The sequence below is a fragment of the Chrysemys picta genome, chromosome 21 (genome assembly GCF_011386835.1).
Source record: "Chrysemys picta bellii isolate R12L10 chromosome 21, ASM1138683v2, whole genome shotgun sequence".
Lineage (NCBI taxonomy): Eukaryota > Metazoa > Chordata > Testudines > Emydidae > Chrysemys > Chrysemys picta.
This window is the reverse complement of record NC_088811.1, coordinates 18,697,290-18,722,148: the sequence shown is the minus strand read 5'-3', so window position 1 is coordinate 18,722,148 and position 24,859 is coordinate 18,697,290. Positions and strand designations below refer to the sequence as shown.

General features: G+C 53.6%; 1 protein-coding gene across 5 annotated transcripts in view; it reads left to right on the top strand.

The window, feature by feature from the left end:
• EPHB2 (EPH receptor B2) overlaps positions 1 to 24,859 on the top strand; it is a 248,857-nt gene that overhangs the window by 201,265 nt on the left and 22,733 nt on the right. For 2 of the 5 annotated variants that reach the window (XM_065575310.1, XM_024106554.3), the window contains 4 exons: positions 14,245 to 14,369; positions 21,131 to 21,293; positions 21,654 to 21,762; positions 22,181 to 22,296. In XM_065575310.1, the coding sequence (XP_065431382.1) occupies positions 14,245 to 14,369; positions 21,131 to 21,293; positions 21,654 to 21,762; positions 22,181 to 22,296 (513 nt within the window). The remainder of the gene's footprint in view (positions 1 to 14,244; positions 14,370 to 21,130; positions 21,294 to 21,653; positions 21,763 to 22,180; positions 22,297 to 24,859) is intronic. The other 3 variants (XM_042852985.2, XM_042852983.2, XM_042852984.2) reach the window with 3 other exon arrangements.

The following is a 24,859-nucleotide window of genomic DNA, read 5'->3' as shown; positions in this document are numbered from 1 at the left end:
GTCAAAGACCCAGTCATGGCCAACTCTTCACCTCGAAAGAAATCCACAAGGATTTTAAAAATGAAGGGCCTCCTTCTCCCCTCCACTGCCCCACTGTCAGTGGGAATGGCAGAAACATCCCTCAGCTTCACACAGTGGCTACCGGTGCTGGGGAAACTAGTTACAAAGGCCCCTTGTCCAGTGTGTCAGAGCTACACAGGCCCAGTGTCTGACTCTAGGCCCTTGAATTTGGAAGCTAGCCCCTTCTTCTTCCACAAAATGGCTCTGGGAAATGCCTCTGGACGGTCCCTACATGAGCCAACAACATCTCCCACCCACGTTCCTGGCAGGGCAGCGCGGTGCTGTGGGACGGGCTCCCTCGCTCCTCTCAAAGCTGCAGGCCATATGCAGTTCTGCCATGACCTAGGGTGATGTGCTAAGCTCTGCCAACCCACACAGGTCAGGGAAGGAGCTGGATGCAGGACAAAGGAAACTCAAGGGTTAGAAGAGGAGTCAGGAGCAGTTTGTGAAGCTGTTGCGAAGTGGGGTGAACGTAGCGAGCATCTACTGTAACCATCTCCAGGAAGAAACAGGCCGGGGTGAACTGCGTCTGGGCATCCCCTGTGGCTAGAGCCAGTTGAGCCATAGGTGAGGTTCTCCCTAGACATGATGGCAGCTCCAGAAACAGAGGGAGCACTCCATGGGGCACATGAGGCTAGGTCAAAGTGGCCCAAAACAAATGCAAAATCCACAGACCTTCCTTCCGTGCAGGAGAAGGAGTTGAAATGGTTTGTCCCAGGCCCCGCGCTAACAGCAGGACCCCCTTTGCTCCAGCCACATGGCACTGGAGCAGGGCGCACCCAGGTTCGGGTTGTGGGGGAGGAGACAATGCCAAACCTGCCCCAGGATAGTCCATTGACACGCATGCTGCGCTGCCCATCCTGCATCTCTGCCCAGCGCCATCAGCAGAATCCCCCCTGCTCCGTTGGCGAGCGGCGAGGTTTGTAAACTCAGTTAAACAAAGAGACAGGAGACGGCCAAAAGCTTCCATCTGCCTGAGCCAAATTACTGGCCTTGCTGCATTTAAAGCCTGTAATCCAACCCCAGTGGGGCTTTCGTTCATTCAAGCGGGGCCGGGGCCAGAGCCAGGGCCCCGCTTTGCACTCAGCTGCTGGGGTTTTTTTAAGCTCGTCCAGCATTTGCAGTTGCAGAGAGCTGGGCCTGCTGGGAAATTTTCCAGACGCTCTGTGCGCACAAACAATGCGAGTGTGAGCTGGAGGGGGCTACCTTGCCAGCCACAGGCCGGCAGCCTGTGAAATGGAATCCGGCAAGCTGTAATATGCCAATCCTCTATGGCTGCCGACAGTGAATTCCCTGGCCCGAGGCTGCACTGCAGTACAGGAGCGAGCCGCTTGTTAAACTAGCCCGAGTGCCATCAGCTCTGCACCTTGTCACTGCTTCCTCCACTTCCGCTTGGAGGCAATTGATTTCCAAAGCTGTGCCATCATGGGGGGAGGGGACAGTGGCACTCAACTGGCCAGGAAGTTGAGCACTGCCCAGTGTTCGGTGGGCGCTGGCCCTGTGGCTAACTGCCCAGGCTGCCTTCTGGAGAGCTCCAGAGTGGGGACTGGGGTGCAAGCTCCCTCCACGGGCCACCGAGGGAAGCTAGAAAGGCCACACGTGACACCCAGACCTCACCACACACACCGGGGGGTGGGGATGGGGGTGGGGGGTGTTAAATATTCCCCTTTAGTTCCGTAGGGCCATGGCCCTCCCCTCGTTTCCACTGCAGAGCTGGATACGGCCTGCAGCAGCCTCAGAGCTTGGTCCCTCTGCAGCAGCTGCATGGTCTCTGCTGGCCCCCGGTCAGAGCGCAGCGCCCTCAGTGTGGGATTCCACCATCAACCTAAGGGCTCTAGCTGCACAGCCCGGGGGACCCGGTGGCACACACAGGCTGCTTCAGAGCAGAGAGGAAACAAGGCCGCACCAAAGGGAGAAAAGCAGCAGATGCCAATGAGGATTATCCCAAGCGAATGACACAGGCAGTGTTAGCTTGAGGAGCATTGTCCATGCCCCAGCTCCGGGGGTGTGACCTGCTGCCGAATGGTGGCGCGTATGCCAGCGTTAGTGACAACAAGGTGCTGGCAGTTAGAGGGAAGAGGAGCCGAGGCAGATCCCGGGGTCCGGGAGGCATCCTGCTCCCCGTGGGCAGTGGAGGGGTGGCAGGGGGCAAGCAAGGGAGGACGTTTGCCAATAACAGCCAATTGTTTTGGCTACAAAAACCCAGGAGGACCGTGGAAAGTTGGCTGTGGCTTTGAGCCCAGTGGGGGCAGTGAGTGTGAGGCAGGGGTACCTTGAAGGCAGACCCGGAGACAAACATAACCCGGCATCCCTGTCAAGCAGAGCAGCCCAGCCCAGTCCTTGTGGCTGCGTCGGGAAGGGCCTTGGTAGGTAGAGACCGCGGGCTGTCAGGAAGGAAGCTACAGTGGCTTGGGGCGAGGTATTTAGAATGATAGGGGCGGTGACGATGAACCGTCCCTGCTCTGCAGCCAGTCCTGTAATCTAAGGAAAAGGGGCTGCTCCATCCATTTCAAGGGGAGCTAGTTGGGAACAAATAGAGGCAGCCCAGCCCTGCTGTGAGCCTAGCAGGAGGTGGAGGCCCAGGATGTCAGAAAGACCCAGAACATGGCTGGCGTTTGCAGTGAAGGCTCCTTGTCAGACCTCATGCTCCAGGAGTGGGCTAGTTGCCTATAGGAGTCAGACAGGACCATAGGCGCTGACCTACTCAGATCCCGGGGGGCACTCGACTCCTGCTCCACCCCAGGCCCTGTCCCCACTCCACCCCTTCCTCCAAGCCCCCACCCCTGCCCCACCTCTTCCTGCCCCCGCTCCTCCCCCCAGCGCCTCCTGCACGCCACTGAACAGCTGATTGCGGAGGGCAGGAGGCACTGGGAAGGGAGGGGTGAGGAGCTGATCCGCAGGGCTGCCGGTGGGTGCTGAGTACCCACCTTTTTTTTTCGTGGGTGCTCCAGCCCCAGAGCATCCATGGAGTCGGCACCTATGGAGAGGACTATTCCACCCATGGGCAGCCTTGCCTGATTGGACAGGTGTATTATGGGGCTCTGTCCTCCAAAGCATTGGGTATTGGGCACTGCCAGAGTCTGAATTCCAGCCTTGATGGCACCAGCTTCCTTGAGCCCAGGGGCTGGGAAGCTCCCAGCTGCCGTGCGGTGAACCTAGGTGCCTTCCTCTTTGCTGCAGAATGGTGAGGCTCAGTTTCTGATTGCCCCAGACAGTTAGAAGAAAGGGATTCTCTGGTCGTCCAGGGTTTGAATCCCGAAATGACCAGGTGGGAGCTTCCCAGGAGCACTGTCCTTTTAAGGGTTAGCTGCTTGGATGCAAACTGTGATCTCGTTACTCATGTAAGTAGTTCCTTCAGCTTCACTGGGGCTACTTGAGTGAGTAGAGGAGTCACAGTTTTGCCCTTTGTGAGCAACAGTGAGAGCAGGCCAGGCAGGGGGTGCAGTGCATGATGAACAGACTGGCTGCAGTCTCCAGTCCCCAGAGGTGGGTTGTCAATTCCTGCCCTGGCAGTTCAGCTCCCTGCAGAGCTGGCAGGGAGAAGTGGCCACTTTTGGCTGCTCTCCCACTGCATTCTTCACCGTGCCTGCCCACCACCACCTTATCCCTCGGCCTCCGGACCAGCCAGTGCCTGGTATGGTCTTCCCCTGCCGCTTCGTCTCCAGCCCGAGGTCATGCCGTTAATCCTGACCCCAAGAGCACAGCCGTCTCTGCATGCTGGTAATTGAAAATGTCAGAATTCCCTGTTGACCAGCTCATAATAAAAGTGGTTCCCAGTCTGGTAAGCTGACACTCCAGGGACTGCGATCTGTCAGAGGGGCTGGAAAGCGCCCAGCTGTTCACCCCTTCATTTCCATGGTTAATTTCAAAGTGCTCTGGAGGCGAGGACGGGGCCTGGCTTTGCTCTTTCGGTCATGACCATTTTCCAGAGCAAATGTTGCCTCTGTCTGACACGACATGAGTTGCTGGGATTAAAGTGATCAGAGATGGGGGTTATGCTGCCTGTAACATGACCTTCCCAGCTAAGCCAGAAGGGGGAAGGAGTGCCTTTGATACGGGGCCTAGATGGAGCCAACCTACTGACAAGCAAGGAGTGAAAGGTTCACCCTGCAGTCATGGCAGCTGGGGGAGGTGGAGAACCAGTGGTAACATGGATGGATTGGAACTGGCATGGTTGCCAATGGAGATACAGCTCATGACAGAGAAATCGGAGAAGGACTGTGGTTTCCTCCGTCGCTGGCACGTGGTCCGAAGTCTAAGGCAATAGGTAAAGTCAGTGAGCCGCCACGCAGCAGCCAGGAGACAATGAAAGGACTCCCAGGCTGGGGCGTCTAAGGCTCTGGTTAGTTCTGTGCTGTTCCTTAGAATCTCCAGTGCTACCTTCATGTCTCTTCCTCCAACCGTTTCCTTGTTGTCCTGGACCCACAAAGGTAATTGTGGATCTTTGCATCTTCCCCTAAGTGCCATGCCTGTGGAGGCTCTGAATGGCCAGGGAGATTATCGACCATGTTCCTGCAGCTGGGACTCCTACCGGCCAGAGCCCAGCCAGCCCCAGCCCTCTGGGAGTCTGACTTAGTGGCCTCTGGGTCTGTTTTCAGGGGGCTAAGTAGGCAGCAGTCCCTGGGGGGAGAGACAGCTCCTTCCTGCTCTCTCCGTGATTAGAGGCAGGCGGCAGGGCACGCGCCCGCACTTAGCTTGAGGACTCTGGCCTGCCGCTGCTAGAAAAGCCCTGTCCTGCTGCCGGTAGAGTCAGGGGACACGTTGGGGCGGGGATCACCTATGGGCAGTGCAGCCCCAGATGACCTCCCGTCCTGTCCCAGCCAAGCAAAGACTCAGCATATCCTGCCATTTTAGGGGAGGCCCAGAGCCTGCCAATGGGCCTCTTTTGTCTGCTTTGCCTGATGCAATTCTTCATAGTCTGATGATTCCCTGCTGATTTTTGTCAGTTTTATCATAATGAATTGCCTTAAGCATCACACAGCAGCTTCCCCAATTACCCTCATTTCCAGTACAGCCGAAATCTCTCGGCCCCAGATCACATCACAGTGTGGTGCAGCTGGTGGATATTGCAGAACTTCAGGCAGGCGGCTGAGGCTGGGGCCAGGAGCTGGGTTTGGGCCTAGAGAAGCGGACGGTGGGAATCTGACAGAAAGCAGGTGGAGGGGAGGCAGGGACCGGCTTTGTATTCGGTGTTTGCACAGGGTTCTGGTCAGTGACTAGGGCTCCGAGGCGCTACAGTAACACGATTAATCAAGTGCAGTTCTCTTCCAAATGGAGACTAAAAGTGGCTCTGGGGGGCTCTTCGTTTATAGGCTCTTAATAATTTCCAGATCAAGTGGGCTCAGCTTACAAGTCAAGAGATGCTTTTCCAGACTCAGCCAGGGGTCTGTGGGCCAAGCTCATGCATCATCACTAGTGATAAAGACCGTGCAGCGCAAACTGTGCTGTCCCTGACATCTGCAGCTTTTTAGTGGGTTCGCACAATTTGAACGTGTGTTCCCATAGCGGTAGTGTTCCTAAAAGGGCTGATCCTTGGATAAACAAGCCAGGGGAATCTGAAGTAGAAGGGAGGCGGTATTACCTCTAGACAGCACTGGAGAGACCATTCCTGGGTGCTGTGTCCCGTCCCGGTGCCCACACTTTAAATCAAAAGCTGAATCATTGGAAAGGGCTCAGGAAAGAGCTATGGGAATTATTCAAATTCTGGAAATCTGCCTTATAGTGGGAGACTCATGGAGCTCAATCTAGTTAGCTAACTGGAGAACAGGTGAAGAGGCAGCTTAATCTGCAGGAAAGATTTCTGAGTCTAGACTCCCCTCTCATCCAGAGGCGTAGCGAGCACCCTCCGTACCCTCCGACTGGAGGGGGCCCCGCAAGGAAGGGGGCCCCTAAAAGTGGCAAAATAAATACCGCATTCTAGTTTCTGCATTGTAAGGGGCCCCGCCCGGACATATGTTCGGAGGGGGCCACCGTTCGGAGGGGGCCACGTTCTTTGTTGCTTTGGCCCTGCTCTCATCTAGGAGACAAAGGCAGAACGAGATGCAGTGGCTGGAAGCGGAAGTCAGTACAGTTAACACTGGAAATAATAGGCATACATTTTAACAGGGAAGATAATACTTAACCACTGGAATAACTTCCCAAGGAGCGAGTGGATTCTCCCTCACTAGCTCGGCCACAAGTGTTTGGGTTAGATGCAGGAGTCACTGACCTGTGTCGTTCAGGAGGTCAGACTACAGGGTTATAATGGTCCTTTCTGGCCTTCTTATGAAACCTAAGTACTCTCTCTTTCCCCTCTGTACTGGGACTTGGTGTTTCCTTTAGGATGTTGTTGCATTTAAAAGGCATGACACACTTTCTCCTTTTTTTTAAGCTTAATTATTTTTTATTATCTTCAATAGGCAAACTGAAAATATACAACAATATATTGTACAATTAGGGAGGGAAGCCAAAAACGTGCTATAGCCGGCATGGAGGCATCATAACAATACTGCTTTGCACATGCCTCAGTTAAGCCAAATATTCGATTATATATAAAAGATATAAATATTCGATATATAACCATCCGTTAAGGAAATAAAGAAGGAATGTTTAGCTCTGGAGCAGTGTGCGCACCTTGGGAAGAACAATTACGGTGCTGTTTATTTTGTCATGGGAAAAAAAGTGTCATTTTTCCTGCAGCAAAATGGCACATCCCACAGGGCCACATTCCGTTTTACAAACGTATCTGAACAGCCGGCATCAGCTAGACAATGCTTTGGAAGGTGGCAGAAATATCCCAGTGCAGAGCAGAATGAAAGAACAACGAACGTCCGCTCGCTTTTTAGTTTGTTGGAGTTTTACTCTGAAACATTCCCAGACCCAAGGGAGAGAACCTGTGTAAAATGTGTTCACAAGTAACGAACTTCAGTAAATTCAACTTAAATATTCTGGACCTTCTACTACCAGAAACTTTTTCTCTGCTGAGTTCATTGTGTAAATCCTCTGGTTCTCTGGACCTGTGTTTGTCCCTCAGTGCCCACCCAAGTCCAGTATGGGCTAACGCACAAAGCCCACTACCTGCCGTATCCCCCAGAGCCGGACGATGTTCAGCACTAGCCTGCCCAGACCGAGTGAGGATGTTCTCTGCGTTCTTGCAGCTGAACTCAGGTTTTAGAATCGAAGACGTCTAGGACTGGAAGGGACCTTGAGAGGTCATCTAGTCCAGTCCCCTGAACTCATAGCAGGACTAAATATTATCTAGGCCATCCCTAACAGGTATCTGTCCAACCTGGTCTTAAAAATCTCCAATGACAGAGATTCCACAATTTCCCTAGACAATTTATTCCAGTGTTTAACTACCCTGACAATTAGGAAGTTTTTCCTAATGTACAAACCTAAACCGCCGTTGCTGCAATTTAAGCCCATTGCTTCTTGCTCTAGCCTCAGAGGTTAAAGAGAACAATTATTTTCCCTCCTTGTAACACCTTTTATGTACTTGAAAACTGTTCTCATGTCCTCTCTCAGTCTTCTCTTCTCCAGACTAAACAAACCCAGTTTTTACAATCTTCCCTCATAGGTTATTTTTCTAGACCGTTAATCATTTTTGTTGTTCTTCTCTGGACTTTCTCCAATTTGTCCACATCTTTCCTGAAATGTGGTGCCCAGAACTGGACAAAGTACTCCAGTTGAGGCCTAATCAGCGTGTAGTAGAGTGGAAGAATCACTTTTCATGTCTTGCTTACAACACTCCTGCTAATACATCCCAGAATGACATTTGATTTTCTTGCACCAGTCTTGCACTGTTGATTCATATTTAGCTTGTGAGCCACTCTGACCCCCAGATCCCTTTCCGCAGGACTCCTTCCTAAGCAGTCATTTCCCATTGTGTATGTGTGCAATGATTGTTCCTTCCTAAGTGGAGTACTTTGCATTTGTCCTTATTGAATTTCATCCTATTTATTTCAGACCATTTCTCCAGTTTATCCAGATCATTTTGAATTTTAATCCTATCCTCCAAAGCACTTGCAACTCCTCCCAGCTTGGTATCATCCACAGACTTTACAAGTGTCCTCTCTGTGCCATTCGCTAAATCACTGAGGAAGAGATATTGAACAGAACCAGACCCAGAACTGATCCCTGCAAGATCCCACTCGTTATGCCCATCCAGCTTAACTGTGAACCACTGATAACTACTCTCTGGGAACGGTTTTCCACCGTAGAGTAGCTCCATCTAGGGTTGTATTTCCCCAGTTTGTTTATGAGAAGCTCATGCGAGACAGTATCAGTATTTTATCTGGCTGTGTCTTATTTTCATTGCAGGAATGGCAAGGAGGCCCTGCCCAGGCTGGGGCCCACTGTGTTAGGCTTGGGCCCTGTATCCAGTAGCAACAGTCTGTGTTCCAGGGAGCGTCCCATCTAACTAGCCAATAAACAGAGAGATGGAGACAGGCAGGGATATTATCTCCATTTTGCAGATGGGAAACTGAGGCCCAGAGTGATTATCTGTGACTTGCCCATGGCCATGTAGGAAATCTGTGGCAGAGCTGAGAGCTGACATCAGGTCAGGAGCTGAGAGATTCTCTGGACCCCCCCAGTGTAGGAGGCTCTGAAGGGTTAAAAACTCACATGGCTTCACCGTACATTGCAGCTGGCTGATAAAATTACCGTCCTGCTTCGTGGAGTCACACAGCATCTGTGCACAAGATGCCCTGGTGTTTTGTAGAGTTCTGTGGTTAGAAGCTTTTCCTGTGGCTAGACGCTGAAGAGCCACTCAGCTGAATGGCAAAGATGTGTCTAGGATCCTCTGAGCCGCTTTGGAAATCAGAACCCCTCCTTCTAGCCGAAAGATGTGATCTCCTGATTCCCAGGCGATGGGGGTCATGCCTGTGAACAGAGCCGGAGGCCACATCAGTCCATGTGCTGCTGCCTCATCAGGGGGTGTTTGTGTGGAGACAAATGTTTGCAGCATTGTTCCATGCAGCTCTGTTCTCTCCAAGAACAAGTGTCCCCCCGTGCGGTTCCTGTCAAGGGGGCAATGTTGGGGGTTCCCCTCCTGCCTGCAGGACAAGCCTGTGCCCGGCTCTCCTTCCAGGAGTGGATGGGAATGCTTGTTTCACAGCTACAGCAAGGTCACTGACGTTACCCTCAAGTGCCTTTCCCGTGAGTTGAGCTGCTTCATGAGCTCCATCGAGGAGAACGTCTTGCAGGTGTTTTCCCCCACACTTGCCTGCATAGGATGAAACCCCACCTGTGCAGAAGGACCGTGCGTTACTAAAGTGCAAAACAGTGTGAGTGGCGCGTAAGTGGTGCTTTGGTCTTGTGCATAAAGGGATTTCCCCCATCCACAGCACTGGCTGTCACAAGCCCCAGCACCTTTGCTGAAGCATTGTTAGACTTTCGTAGCATTTGCATTGTCATTTGGAAATGGTTCTGAAATGTGTCACCTCCAGATCAGCTTTGAGACCCTCCCTGGCCCTCTGTCCTGCGCTAGAATGCGGCAGGATCATTGAGGACACGGCTCCCTCAGGCTTGGGTTTGTTAATCACGGAACGACTTACTCAAGAGGTGGCTTCTGCTGATTTCTTTACTTACCACATCAACATGGCTGTCAAAAGCCAGGGGAGATACTTACTAGCCACGAAGTCGCTTGTATGACCCCAGTGCCTTCTGGGTGGGGTTATCAAAAGTGCTCGGCCTTGGTGTAACTCTGTAAGCTTCCAGTGACTTCACTGGGAGCAGAGTGAGACCAGCGCTGAGCATCTGCTAGGCCTGCCCCTGGCACTGTAGGAATGCAGGGTTCCATTAGACACAGTACAGCGGGGCCCATTAGCAGATGTAAATGCTCTCGTTGCTTTTCTAGCTGCGTTTATTCTGGGCCAAACCATCTCCCCGTCACCGCTTCCTCTGCAGAGCAGGTTGCATGAAAATCAAGCGCTCTCCACATCTCAGGCTGCGAGATGGCGCTCACGGGGCATGGTTCTTTTACAGGCCCCTGGATTATTGCACGTGGTGCAGAACACGCCGCCAGCAGGCACACGGCACGTTCCACTTTCATAAAGCAGAGACTGGCATGGGCCAGAGATATTGTACATGGTTCCTTCACTTACGGAGCTGCAAGATTCAGTCATTTATGATGACTTCGTTTGCAAAGGGCCTAAACACACAAGAGGCAGCATGCATTGGTGGTTCAGGGCCCGGCATGGGAACAGAATCTGCTCTGTCTGCCTTGCTCTCCTAGGTATGGTGATCCCCTCTGTGAGGTCTCTCAGGTGGGGAGAGAACTCTTGGGAAAGGAGTCATCCACTTCTCCCCACCAAGAAGGAAGCACAACCAGGGGAATGTTCTTGTTTTCGGGGGGGGGGGGCTTGTGCCCATTCTCCTAAGCTCCCATCTGCTCCCACTGCTCTCAGCCTGAGAGACCCTGGCAGAGACCAGCTGGCTCCAGCGCATGCCCCATCCTCTTCCCTTGGCCCTGCTTCAGCAATCCGTGGCTTGGGCACACCCACGTCTCTCTGGCCTCTTTCTGCAGCAAGGGAAACCCAACGTGAATCTCACGCTGGTCACTGAGATTGTCGGTTTTCCTAAAATACATGATGGTGGTGAAAATAATCAGCCGTAGTAACAATGGACTAACAGCCGGGGTTAGAAACGTCCTCACTTCATTCGAATGAAATCACATCTGTAGCCTGCACTTTGCAACGGTCAGCCCTGGTCCTGCAAGAGGATTGCTGTCAGTGGGACTTCGTGTGGGGCACGGGCCCTGCAGGGCTGGGGCTGACAGACAGGGAGACTGCACCACGTGGATGGGGCAGCAGTGAGAGATGGTAGGAAGTCTAGAGGGGAGTAAGGGGGCCGTGAGGAGAGAGGACTGGGAGGAGTGCAGAGAACCAGGCACATGACCTGAAATAATAAGGGTGAGGAGCTCTGGTTTGCCATGAGAAGAGCCAGGAATCCAGTGAAGAGCGCCAGGGTTGGAGCAGAAGGAGAGAAGGTGACTTTAGCAGCTGTGATTTGGATGGGCAGTCTCCATTCCCTACCCTCACCGTGTTTCTGAGGGAGCATTGACTGGCAGTGATACCAGCAGGGGGAGATCTCTGAGACAGCTATAGATCTCAGAGCTTTGCCAATGCTGGCCTGTGTCATTATCCCTGTTTCACAGATGGGGAAACTGAGGCACAGGGCAGGGATGTGACACAGCAACTTACTGGTCTCCTGACTCCCATGCCTGGCCCCTAAGCACCAGTCTGTGCTGGAGACTAACCCATCATGAACGTTGCAAAATAGTAAATGAAGAAAATCAACTGAAAAGCCAGGATAATGCATCATGAAAGTGTACTTTGTTCATTTATTTTGACAATTGCAGCTTCATTTTAATTATTTATGATTCTACTTCGTTATGTTCTGTAGCCAAGCTGGTCAAAGTAACAAAGTCTTAGCACTGCCTGTTACTGGAGACCTGGGGGCAGCAGGCTGTCGGGAAGTCTTTGTGGAGGTGCGGTGAGAACCCACACAGGGGACGAGTGAGGTGCTCTGCACCTCGTATGTTGGGGAACACCTTGCTGCTCTCGAACGCCCTTTCTCAGGATTGTTTAGTGAGTTGCTTTTACATCACAACATAGTTAAAAGGCTGGGCCTAGTAAAAGCCCCTTTGAATGTGAGTCTGTCTTTCATGTGGAAACAGACTTGGAGAGATAGTGACGGGGGTGTGATGGGATCCTCGGGGTACAACCTTGAACTGGGGTATCACTGTGCCCCCTTAGCGCTCCAGCCTGGGCTGTCTCTCACAGTGCTTTGCTAGTGAAAGCCAACAAACCCCTCCAGGTGCTGTGATCACTCAGCACAACAGCGTGTGGAGCCCCAGACCCAGCTAGATTGCATGAATGCTCCCTGAGCCACTCACAAATCACACAGGGAAAGGCACCAGCCAGTTTCCCCCAGCTCCCCAGCCATGCACCCCAGACCAGTGTATGGTTATTACCCGTCCGCCCCTCCCTCAATGCGGAGAGGACACGCACCAGCCTTTGTAACTGAGCTGAGATTTCCCAAGCACTTCAACCAAAACACACTGTTTTCGGTAAAATATAAAACAGATTTATTAACTACAGAAAGATCGATTTGAGTGATTATAAGTGGGAAGCATAAAGGGTCAGAGCTAGTGACCAAAGAAAATAAAAGGTAACTGCAAAATCTAACTGCAAAATTAGACTAAACAGTATTTGGATCGAGCAGTTTGCTCACCCCCCTGGATGTTACAGTTCTTAATACACAGGCTTCTCCCTTAAGCCTGGACCAGTCCCCTGGGTCGAAGTCTTTTGTCTTTCCAATGTTCTTACTGCTTCCAGCGTAGGTGGGGGAGGAGAAAGGTAAAAGCATGATGCCCTTGTCCCCTATTTTATAATCTTAGTCCATGTGCCTAGAAGCCGCTTACCCAGACATGCCCTGGGGGGCTTTGCTGAGTCACAGCGTTGAGCAATTCCCCCGGTGTGGTCTTGTGCAACTGAGTCACAGAACTGAGAAGTCCCCATTGTGTGGTGCTTGTGCAATTGTCATTGAATTGCAAACCCCTTGATTCCATCTCCCCTGCTGATTAATGGTGGATTAACCCCCTCCTGGGAGAATCTCAACCTTACAGCCTATGTCAGGAACAACCATATAGCAAAATCTCAGAACTGCATACACACTGATGCTATACGGGTTTCAGCAGATCATGACCTTTCGTATGATATCTTACCTGGCCTGCTTTGTATGAAATATCACAACCATCTAGGAATGATGAATATGGGGGTTACAGGGCGCTATTTTGAGGTACAGGGGGTGTTACCTCATTACCTTTTCTGAGGATTCAAAGCCTGGTGCTGCAGCTGTGGGGAATTCATTCTCTTGGCCATTCTCACTGGGTCTCTCTCTCCCCGGCCCTGACGTAGCTGAGACTGGTTTTTCATCAGTTGTGCGCACTGGGATTATGCCTAATTTACATCTGTGTGAGAGCAGAATCCAGCCACGTGTCCGGGGGGCTTATTGGGAGGGGTAGCAGCACCGTGCTGTTGAGTGAAGAGGAATGCATTAGTCTGCCTCTGCTTTGCTTGTGAGCCCAGCCCCGGGTGCCAGAGAATCTCACGTGACGTGGAAATGGGGAAAGAATCTGTAGCTACATCATTCCTAGCAGGCTACATGTCAAGCCGTGTTGGCCATCAAGGGCAATCTCACTGTGATCAGCTGGTGGGCCAGTCTGAGCCGGAGCTGGAGGGATCTGTCAGACGCAGGAGAACTAGTGGGTCTGCATGTGTGTCATTTCCAGGGGGACTGTGATGGGGCGCAAGAGTCACTGTTACACATGTGTCTGGTCAGTTTGCGCTTTATGCTCAGGTTGATGGATGAACCTCTCGCACTCGCATCTGCTGCCTGCAGACCCAACACACTGACAGCAGAGGAGGGGGATAGCTCAGTGGTTTGAGCATTGGCCTGCTAAACCCAGGGTTGTGAGTTCAATCCTTTAAGGGGGCCACTTAGGGATCTGGGGCAAAAATCAGTACTTGGTCCTGCTTGTGAAGGCAGGGGTCTGGACTTGATGACCTTTCAGGGTCCCTTCCAGTTCTAGGAGATAGGGTGACCAGATGTCCCGATTTTATAGGGACAGTCCCCATTTTTGGGTCTTTTTCTTATATAGGCTCCTATTACCCCCCACCCCCGTCCCGATTTTTCACATTTGCTGTCTGGTCACCCTACTAGGAGATAGGGAGACATGCACTTCCAGTGTGTCCCTGGGCCCCAGACATGACAAATATTGGGGGTGGAAAATGGATTTTTGCATGTTCTTGATGCAATGGCTTCTTTGCTGGGAGACACGGCAGGTTTGGCTCAAACAAGAGTTCATTTTGCCTGAGAATTAGGGCCTGTTTCACTTGAAAATAATCCAGATCCCCACCTGAAATACTGCACTGAACTGCTCCCAATTTCAAACTCGTAACAAAGTGCAAAAATCTCAAGCCCTGAATAACTTTCCGTGTTCACAGGAATATTTCCTCTCCTCTCAGACGCTAGGAATTGCAAGGGGCTGGCCCCGGGAGCTGTGCAGACCAGTGGCCAGTGCTGGAACTGAAAGCGATGGCTACGACAGAGTAATGTTACTGACCTGCCCGCTCCAGCGTCCAGTGCCATCTTCTCCGTGCAGTTGACTTACAGTTCTCTCTTCTCCCTCTCTTCCAGCCCCTTCTGCTGTGTCCATCATGCACCAGGTCAGCCGGACGGTGGACAGCATTACCTTATCGTGGTCTCAACCTGACCAGCCCAACGGCGTCATCCTGGATTATGAGCTGCAATACTTTGAGAAGGTATCAGCAGAGCCTGGGGCCGCCCACTGTTAATGTGGGCATGGGGAGAGGCGGCTCAGACCTTTGCCAGCCTTGGGGGAGATGCTTTGGGGGACTGACCATCACAGCCAGAGATGGCATGAGCCCCGGGGGTATGTGACGGCCCAACAGGTGTCAGATGCAATTGAAGAGAATAAAAGACGGGCACCGAGGCTGACAGAGTCAGTCTGGCGGTGTGTATTAACCCTTCGGATCCCAGGGAATCAATGTGTAGGGCAGGACACGCTGTAGTCTCCATGCGGCTAGCTCGGGTTGGGCGATATAGCTGGGTTTGAAAGGGAATGAGGAGTCACTGAGGAGGAGTTCTTGAGGCCGTGGGAGGAGTGTCCCAACCTTCAATAATCAAGAGCCAGTGGCTATCAGCGCCATTGCAGGCTGGCCCTTCCCTCCCGTTTGCTAAAGCCGAGGTCCCAGGGACTTGTTAGTCCCTTTCCCTGGAGCAGGAACTGTGCTGGCTGGAACCTCGCGAATTGATACACTAGTATCTCGGGGCCAAATTCCTGCTTGCTGGAACTCCACGGAGTCAATGGTTTTACACCAGGGATGAATTTAGCTTCCAGTGCCAGTCCTAAGGGCTTCTCTGCATGAGCATTGTTTGTACCAGTGCAGCTGAACCAGTGCAGCCTCCAGTGTGCATGTGTTGCACTGGCAAAAGCTGGGCTTGCACTCCCCCGTGTATACGCACAAAGCTGGGCTTGCACTCCCCCGTGTATACGCACAAAGCTGGGCTTGCACTCCCCCGTGTATACGCGTTGTACAAGTACGAAGCTGGGCTTGCACTTCACAATGTATATCTGTGGGAAGCAGGGCTGGCACTCCCCAATGTGTATGTGTTGCTCCTGTAGGAAACTGGTCTTGCACTCCCCCGTGTGACTTATCCGGGGATAGAACTGGGATAAGTGGTGCTGGTGCAAGCTCCACTTTACACGAGTGCAGGGCATCTGTGCTGGGGGTCTACACTGATGCAGCTACCCCAGTGCAATACCCTATGGGACGGGAGCTGATGTGAGAGGTTGGAAGAGATCCAGGTGGAATGGCCCTTCTGAGTGAGAATCCGTCCCTCTCCAAAACACGCCCCATTCCAGGTGCCACCAGCCCAGCCAGAGAAGAGAAGAGGGATTCTGTGTTATTCAGTGGAACTCACCCTGCACAACAGGAGGAAGTTCACAGGCCAGGACTGTAACTTCCTTGGCATGGTGGGGAGGTGTCTGACGGGCTGGCTTTGTGCTGCCAAGGCCTGCCCTGCTGGGGGTCTGTGCAGGGTCACAGGAGAAGGCCCAGCCTCAGTGAGTGGTGCGGAGGCTTTGGCAGGATGGACCCCGCTGGGAGCGGGAAGTGGGGGGCAGGAGCCTTCTCCTCCCAGGAGCACATCTCTGCCGCAAACTACACATTAAAAAATAAACTCAAAAAATCCCCACCTAATTAAAACACTTTATGATTTAAATGAAACAGAAAATATTTTCCCAGCAGCTGCCTGAGGAAATGATTAATCCCCGTTGCTCCCGCCCGTGACCTATTTTCTCAGCACCAAGAGCCAGAGGGAGAGGGGGGAGGGAAGGGGAGAGCCGCTTTGTAAGCTGTAAAATAGGTCCTGACCTATATTGGATAAATCAGAGCCATTTACTTGACCCTGGAAATGATCCCAGAGAACATAGCGAGTTGGATGGGGAGATAACCAGACAGATCCAGAGAGGGGTCCCAGCCCAGAGACACTCTAAGCAGCAACAGAAGCTCTCGGGGAGTTTATTCGCTCGTTCTCTCTCTCTCTCGGTGGGGGGGTAAAGCCAAAGCCGTGTCCTACGCCCCTGTCCGCTGGGCTGTGGCCGGCTGCAGGAGGAGACTGCGCTCCTCCTTGCTCTTAGAGATTATTGCATAAGAGGCAAATGGCACAAATAATGCCAAGATGTAATGGTTCATACAGCTTACAATGCAAATGGCACTGGGGCCCTGCAGAGAAGCCTGGGCTGGAATATGCTGCCAGCGTTAGCAGTGGGCAGAAGGGAATATTCTAACCCCAGCCCTCCTTTGCCTTACAGAGGGAGGGGCTGGTGCCGATGCTACAGTGACACTTTGGGCTTGTTTTGACATTTGGACAAGTTGGTCCTTGTCCTGGCCACTGTCAGCTCTCCACCCTCCAGAAGGTGGGAATGAGCAACAGGGGAGGGATCACTTGATGATCCCCTGTTCTGTTCATTCCCTCTGGGGCACCTGGCATTGGCCACTGTCGGAAGACAGGAGACTGGGCTAGGTGGACCACTGATCTGACCCAGTAGGGCCGTTCTTATGGTCTTATGTGCACCTTGCTCTGATTCATCCCCATAACTGAAACAAGTGTATCTGCTTTTCATTGTGAAATGACTTTTCATTTCGAAATTGATTTTATTTTAAATTCGAATGCAGTACAAAATGAAAATGTCACAATTGGAATGAAACACTTGGATTTTATCACAGCACAATGTTTTCAATTGACCCAAAAAAAGTTTTTTTCCCTAAATTTAGTTTCAGAGAAAATTGTAGATGTTGTTGGTTTTGTTCCAGTTCAGAATGAAACCAGTTTCAGACTGTCAGTATCTCCCGCAGAGCAGAAATTCTGAGCTTCAAATAGCTCCAGTTGTCATTAAAACCATCATGTGGGTCCAAACTATGATTTTCATCCCTTGTAACTAGGCCAGACCCAGAAAAACCCCTTTGCTCCCTAAGGGATCTCTCCTTGCTAGATTTCAGTTCCCGACCCCAAGCGGCTTAGACGCCAGAGCTGTTTAAAAGTGGCAACTTTGTTCTCATCATGAAAAAAGTGCGCTCGCTCCACTTGAAAACCCAGAATTGTCTTTGCTCAAAGTTTCCAAACAAATTCACTCCTGGGTAATAACCAGCCCTGGAGAATTTCAGCCCCAAAGGTTGTGAGCATCTGAAAAATGGGGGGTTCCAATGGAAAAGCGTAGGGCCCCTTCATAGACAGACTCTGGACTCATTAGGGAGTTAAGAGAAGCAGAGGCCAGAAAGCCTTTCTCCAAACCGTGCTGGCGTTTGGTGCGGGTTATTTTGCATTTCCTGTCAGTGTCACACAGGGAAAGGACAAAGAATAATGGAAGAACAGTTGGGCTCGGCATGCACAGGAAGATGTTTGGTGGCCAGCTGTCAGCCCTGTACAGACACCTCTGTAGGTGTGTCTGTGCTGCCCTCCGGGGATGTGATTGCAGCTCTCCCAGCTAGCTGGAATCCAGCTGGCACGGGTAGCAAAGCAGTGAAGCCCAGGCTAGCTGCACAAGTAATTCTCAGGGGTCCAGGAGGGCTCGTTGCTGTGTTGCTGTGGCTTCACTGCTGGCAAGATTCAAACGAGCCCAGCTTTGCGCTGTCGGCATACCGTGTGCACGTGCAGTGGTAAGACCAGGCTGCAGCAGCGAGACTGAGAGGAGGGGGCTGGGCGGGATGGGAGCGCTGGGCCCAGGGCTGTGAGAGCGGAGGTGCAGTCCGTTTGTTCGCTGAGGGAGGGGAGAGCACTGGGAAGGGCAGGGAGCCCTGCTGTATGTTCACGTACTAATCCCAACATCCCCAGAGCTGGGGAAGTCCAGACTCAGGGGGTAGTGGGGCCTGCCCCAGCCTGTGACACATGAGGCTTCTTGAGAACCACATCTCCCCCGAGCCAAGGCTGGAAAGAAACGAGGAGGCATTTCTAAGTCATTCCACGTTACCTGGGCAGCTCTGGAGCGGGGCTGGGCTGGGGAAAACCGGGTAAACTCGTCAAGTGCTTGTTGCAAAAGGTGATGGACAAAACACTGACATTGGGCCGGTTCCAGCCCCCATTGTGTGGGGGGTGGAGGTGAGGGGGCCCTAGATCCAGCCCGCGATTCCATGGTGCTGCCCACGTTTCAAAGCCTGCAGCATCAGACAGAGGACACTGCCCTAAGTAATGGCCTAGCTGGTCCTGCTTGGGGCTTGGAGCTGACGATTCTTCCTTACTTGTCTGCTGGACTGATTCCTCCTAGGAAGAATGTTCTTCATCCCCTACCAAGTGAGCTGGTCTAGCTCCTCCTTGCAGGCTGACAATCCCGCCCCCAGATTGTTAGGATCCCACCCTCTGTGCAGCGCAGTGCCCTGAACTGCCTGAAGGCACCACTCCTGGACTGACCAATGGAAAGCAGGTTCAAGAGGGAGGATTTTGCCTCTGGACTGGGAGGTTTGATGCTCTTTCCTTGCAGACCAGGTGCCTGTTGAGGCTGTGAGTGGCTTCTGCCCAGCACCCAGATGTCTCGCAGGAGGCGCTCAGAGCACCTGATTCAATATTCTTGCAGGCGCAGGCTGGTTGGCTGCTCCATTTCCTTAAGGGGCAGATTAACTTGGCAATTGCAACATTTTCATATTCGTGGAGATTAGCACACCCCTCACAATGCCCTAAAGGCCCAGTTACCCCAGGTTACCTCCACCGCACTGGTCGTGCACCTCCTGGGAGTGGAAAGGTTCAGTGCTACAGTCCTCAATCCTCCATTAGTAAACAACATGTCCTAGGAGAGCCCCGCCCGGGTTATAACAGCCCGTACCCTATTGGAAGATTGTTACCAGGTCCCCGCTTAATCTTCCTTTCTCAGGACTAGACATGCCCAGAATCTTCCCTCCTAGGCCAAGTTTTCTACACCTGGTCCATATCTGCCTTAAAATGTGGTGCCCAGAACTGGACACGACTCCAGCTGAGGCCTCACCGGTGCTGACTAGAGTGGGACAGTTGTCTCCTGTATCTGACATACATCGCTCCTGTTAATACACCCCAGCGTGATAGTCGCCTTTTTAGCAACTGCGTCAGACTGTTAACTCCTAGTCAGTTTGTGATCCATTATAATCCCCAGATCCTTTCCAGCAGCACCACTGCCTAGCCAGCTACTCCCCGGTTTGGAGCCGGCGTTTGATTTTTCCTTCCTACGTGAAGTACTGTGCACGTGTCTTTATAAAATTTCATCCTGTTGATTTCAGATCAATTCTCCTATTTGCCACGGCTGTTTTGAATCCTAATCCTGTCCTCCAAAGTGCTTGCAACCCCTCCCAGCATGGTGTCATCCACAGATTTTATAAGCATCCTCTCCCTCCGTTACTCAAGTCATTAATGAAAATATTGAGTAGCACGAGACCCAGTACAGATCCCTGTAGGACCCAACAAGAAACATCCTCCCAGATCCCACATGGAGGGGATAGGGGTGGGAGTGGGTCGGATGTGGAGGGAAGGGGATGGGAGTGGGTAAGATGGGAACGGGGTGGAGACAGGGAGTGGGTAGGCCATGGAAGGGATGGAGATGGGGACATAAGTGCAGAGAAGGGCGACCCTTCACATTTGTACGGAATGAAGAGCATGGTTCATTCACAGCAGAAGAGTCATTATCTCCATCCAAATTCAGCTTTTGCTACAGGTGGGTCCCCCATGCAACGGGCAATTTCCATTTCTATACCAAGTGGGACCCTGGTGCAAACCCCCGGAGCGGGAGACCTGCAGAAGCAGAGACTTCATTGCTCCCCTATAGGGGCATGGGAAAACTGAAGGGGTTTAAATGGGAACCTGCCTAAGGGCTAGAGCCATACAGTTGGCGTCTGTGTAACCCCTCAGCTGGCCCCACTCCAGCAGGAGACTGCCGGGGCCTTGTGCAGGCACTAATGGCCATTGTGCTCTTCACAGCATCTTGTCTATCTCATTAGCCAGTGTATGTCTTGGTATTCACACTCTTCAGCACTGCGGGGTTTGCTTCCTCACTAAGCAGGCTATATTCCACTGGGGTGTTTTGGTAGGGTTGCTTATAAGTTCTAGGGGCTAATGGGGAAAAGGAAGAGAAACCAAAGGTGTGGGCGGGGGGGCAGATGGCCTGACTGCAGAAGCATGGACTTTGCAGTACCATATTTGCCCCCCAGATCTCCCCTTCACAGCGACACTGAGCTCAGGCTGCCCTCCCACCCATCCGTAGAGGGACCAGCATTTAGATGTTTGTTTCTCTTGTCGTTCACTCAGGGCCAGTGCTACCATTAAGGCGAACTAGGCGGTTGTCTAGGGCGCCAAGATTTGGGGGCGCCAAAAAGCGGTGCCCCCAATCATTTTTTTACAGCGTTCCTCCCTGAGCGCGCGGTCACCGCTCCACTTCTCCCACCTCCCAGGCTTGCAGCGCCAATCAGCTGTTTGGCGCCGCAAGCCTGGGAGGAGAATTAGAGCGGGGACAGCGTGCTCGGGGAGGAGGCGGAGCAGAAGTGAGCTGGGGTGGGGAGGTGCCGCACGGCTCCCCGGACTGGGGGGGTGGGGAGCTGCCGTGGGGGTGAAGGGGGGCGCCTCAGGGCGGAGGGGGGGCGGGGAGCTGCCGCAGGGCTGGGGGGGAGCGCAAAGTGGAAGTTTCGCCTAGGACGCGAAACTTCCTTGCACCGGCCCTGCGTTCACTCAACCAATCCCTCCAACAGAGCTCTCCTGATCCCCGGGTATTGAACAGCGTGCTGGGAGCTGTCGCTTTGCACCGTTTGCCAAGGTTCGCTGCTGGCCTCGGAAGCGAGGAGCTGCTGCACTCAAGCACCGCTTAGCCCCATGGCTTCCCCAGTCACTGAGGAGTTGCCCCCCCCAGAGAACCCCCGTGCAGATGCTCCCTTCTCTCTGGAGCCCTGGTGGCAGCTGTCCTGGGTGCAGCAAATGCAAAGCTCCTCATGCCAAGAGGGGCCAGGGCCTGGGCTCGGCTCTCTAACAGCAGGTGTCGTTTCCTTGGCAGGATTTGAGTGAATTCAATGCCACAGCAGTGAAGAGCCCCACCAACACCATGACTGTGCAGAACCTCAAAGCCGGCACCATCTATGTCTTCCAGGTGCGGGCACGCACCGTGGCCGGCTACGGCCGCTACAGTGGCAAGATGTACTTCCAGACCATGACCGAAGGTGAGACAGGCAGGCAGGTCCCTCTGCGTAAAGGGGCAAAGACCAGGATCAGGGTTTAGCAGGGTGGGCTGGTGCCTTCTGCTGCAGGGCTGTGAATCCCCCCACCCACCCTACCTGGCAGGGCTCAGGTGAGCAGACAAAGAGGGGTGGGCACAGAGGTTCTCCACGGGTTCCCACCAATCCGGGACGTGCAAAGGATTCTTTATTCCCCCCTCACCCATAGCCAGGGATGGGGCAGAAGACTCGCGTTCCCTCTCCCCCCTGCACTTTGGGGAGCTGCATCCCCCACCCACGTGTGAGCTTGACACCTGCGGGGGGTCTCACTGCGCAGTAACGGGTTCCCTCCATCCTGTGTGCCAGCTGAGTACCAAACCAGCGTCCAGGAGAAGCTGCCGCTCATCATCGGCTCCTCCGCAGCGGGTCTGGTGTTCCTCATTGCCGTGGTCGTCATCATCATTGTGTGCAACAGGTGGGTTACCGGTGAGCGCGCCACGCGCTGTCCAGGGACAGCCCCACCACGCTTGGCCTGGCACGGCCCACGCTGCTCGGTCTGGGGTGGTGGGAGAGGTGAAGGGTGACAGGGCATGTGGGGTGGGGGAGGCGAGAGGCAGAGGGCAGATGGGGGTGGAGAAGCTAAGGGGAGAGGCCAGGTGAGGGTGGAGGTGAGGGCAGAGGGCAGGCGGGGATGGGGGAGGTGAAAGAAGAGGACAGGTGGAAGTGGGGGAAGTGAGGGGAGAGGGCAGATGGGGACGAGGGGCAGAGAAGGTAGAGGTTATTGGGACTGTGTGGGCACGGTGGGACGGTGCTGACATGCCCCATGCTTGGAGCACCCTGCCCTGCTGTGCCCGTCCCTTTCCTGACCCTCTCAGTGCTCGCTTTCCTTTCAGAAGACGGGGCTTCGAGCGAGCCGACTCCGAGTACACTGACAAGCTGCAGCACTATACCAGTGGCCACAGTACGTACCGCGCACCCGTGCCTGGCCTGGGGGTCCATTCCTTCTTCGGTTCGTTCTCTCATTCCCTCTTTCCCTGTGTAGAGTTGTGAAAAACCCACTGGGCCCAGCCAAGCTCCGGGCCCTTAGTCTGAACAGGAAGGCCCCCCGGTGGTGGCTAGTCTTGCTGGAAACACCCTCACCTCCCTCCTGGTCAGTTACCTGGGAAATGGGGCACCATGGAGCCAGGGGGTCACTTTAAGGAGCCATTTGGGGAGTCTTGACCATGAACCCGACTTTTTGATTTAGGGGCCAAACTTAATCTGGAATTTATTTGACAACTTTATGGTTCATAGCATGAAATTAATGGCTCAGCATGCTCTGTGTCCTCTAGAATCCCACCCCATCTAGAGCATCCTCTAGAACCTCTGATCTCCTCAGAGAGAATCCTCTAGAACCCCACCCTCACCCAATTGTAGACCCCCACACCCCACCTCACTGCGCATCCTCTAGAACCCCCGCCCCGCTTCACTGAGTGTCCTCTAGAACCCCACCCCGCCTCGCTGTGCATCCTCTAGAACCCCACCCTGCTTCACTGCACGTCCTGTAGAACCCCATCCCGCTTCACTGTGTGCCCTCTAGAACCCCCCACCTCACTAGGTGTCCTCTAGAACCCCACCCATCTTCACTTTGTATCCTCTAGGACCCCGCCCTGCTTCACTGTACGTCCTCTAGAACCCCGCCCCGCTTCACTGTGTATCCTCTAGAACCCCATTCACTACCTTGCTGTGCATCCTTTAGGGCTAGAATGGGCAAACTACAGCCCATTGGCCGGATGTGGCCTGCGAGACGTTTTAAGCTGGCCCGTGAGCTCCTTCTGGGGAGCGGGGTCTGGGACTTGCACTGCTCCAGCCGGGGCGCAGGGTCAGGGCCGCTCCACGCGGCTCCTGGAAGCCGCGGCATGGCCCGGCTCCGGCTCCTACATGCTCCAGTGGGAGCTGCAGGGGTGGTGCCTGTGGATGTGGCAGTGTGCAGAGCCACCTGGCCGCGCCTCTGCATAGGAGCCGGAGAAGGAACATGCCACTGCTTCCGGGAGCCGCTTGAGGTAAGCGCCACTTGGAGCCTGTACCCTGAGCCTCTCCCCACTCCCCAACCCCCTGCCCCAGCCCTGATCCCCCTCCCACTCTCCAAACCCCTCAGTCCCAGCCCAGAGCACCCTCCTACACCCCAAACTCCTCATCCCCAGAGTCCTCACCCCCTCCCGCACCCCAACCCCAATTTTGTGAGCATTCATGGCCTGCCATACAATTTCTATTCCCCGATGTGGCCCTTGGGCCAAAAAGTTTGCCCACCCCTGCTCTAGGGGGAAAGGAATAAACTAAGCCAATATAAGGCATCTTTTTACCGGTATAATTGTGCCCACCCAGGGATTGTACCAGTACACCAGTTAAAAATTACACCCCTGAAAAAAGGGCTATGTCCACATAACTTTCTAGTGTTGACCCGGCCTTATAAGGTGTACAAATCTACATTCACATTTCCAGCTAGCCGCTAGCAAAGATTGTCCCATCTCACGGCTCGGCTGGCCTTAATGTCTGCACAGCCATTGAATGAGCTCCAATGTTGTTGTTGTTATTGTGCTGTTGTAACTGTGGTTGTCACTTGGCCGACCGCTAAGAGCCCCAGACGCTGCTCAGTGTCCCAGCCGTGCCGCCCTAGCGGCGAGTGTGGCTTTGTTTGAAGTGTCAGAAACCCCTGAAGCGCCATACAGCCTTCAAACCCCCTCGGCTCGCACTCTGGAGAGAACGGCCTTCCTCGCATCCTGGCTCGCTGGCCGGTTCCCATCCACTGACACGTCCCCAGGACTGGCCCTTCTGGCTCTGGTGCGCTCATGAAGCTCACGGACCCCACTGCACGCTCTGCTCCAAGGCTTGGCTCCCAAGAGCAGCCCAAGTTCTGTGGCAGGCTAGGATACGGCTGGTGAAAGGCTCTGGTGGGCAGAGCCAAGTCTCTGGTAACAAGTGGGAAGCACGGTGCTCAGTGCCGCCTTCCCAGCCCCCAGCCATGAGACCAATGTGCAGTGGGGCAGTCAAAGCTAGTGGTGAGTTCCAGCCCGGCTCCCGCCTGCGTGTTCGGCTCCATCTGGCAGGGGGAGCTTGGCTCTTGCGGCTGCTGTAGTGTCTTCAGCCTCCAGGCCTGGCTGTGTCTGGGTCACCAGTGTTGGGTCCCTCCCCCTCTGGGTACAGTTATCTGTGGGGAGGCAGTGTGGGCAGGGCACCAGCGTGGATTCTCCATCTCCCTGGCTCTGCCACTGATTTGCTGTGTGGCCTTCAGTCAGTCACTTAGACCAGCATTTTCATAGGTGGGGGTGTAAGGTTGGGAGCCCAAGTGCATACTGACGTGGCAACATAAAAGTGCCCAGCTTGTCCTAGGTGCTAGGCATCTCTAGCTCCCCCTGCCTGAGTTACTGGAGGTTTGCCCAGGGGGGCTGAGAGCAGAATCTGGCAGCTTTCCATCTCAGGCTGGTCTGCTGGCCAACATCTGGATCCCCCCATATTAAACTCCAAAATGACAGTGCTCCGGGGGGGGTTGGATCCCGGGCTCAGGTTCTGTGGTCACTGCGATGGCTGTCTCG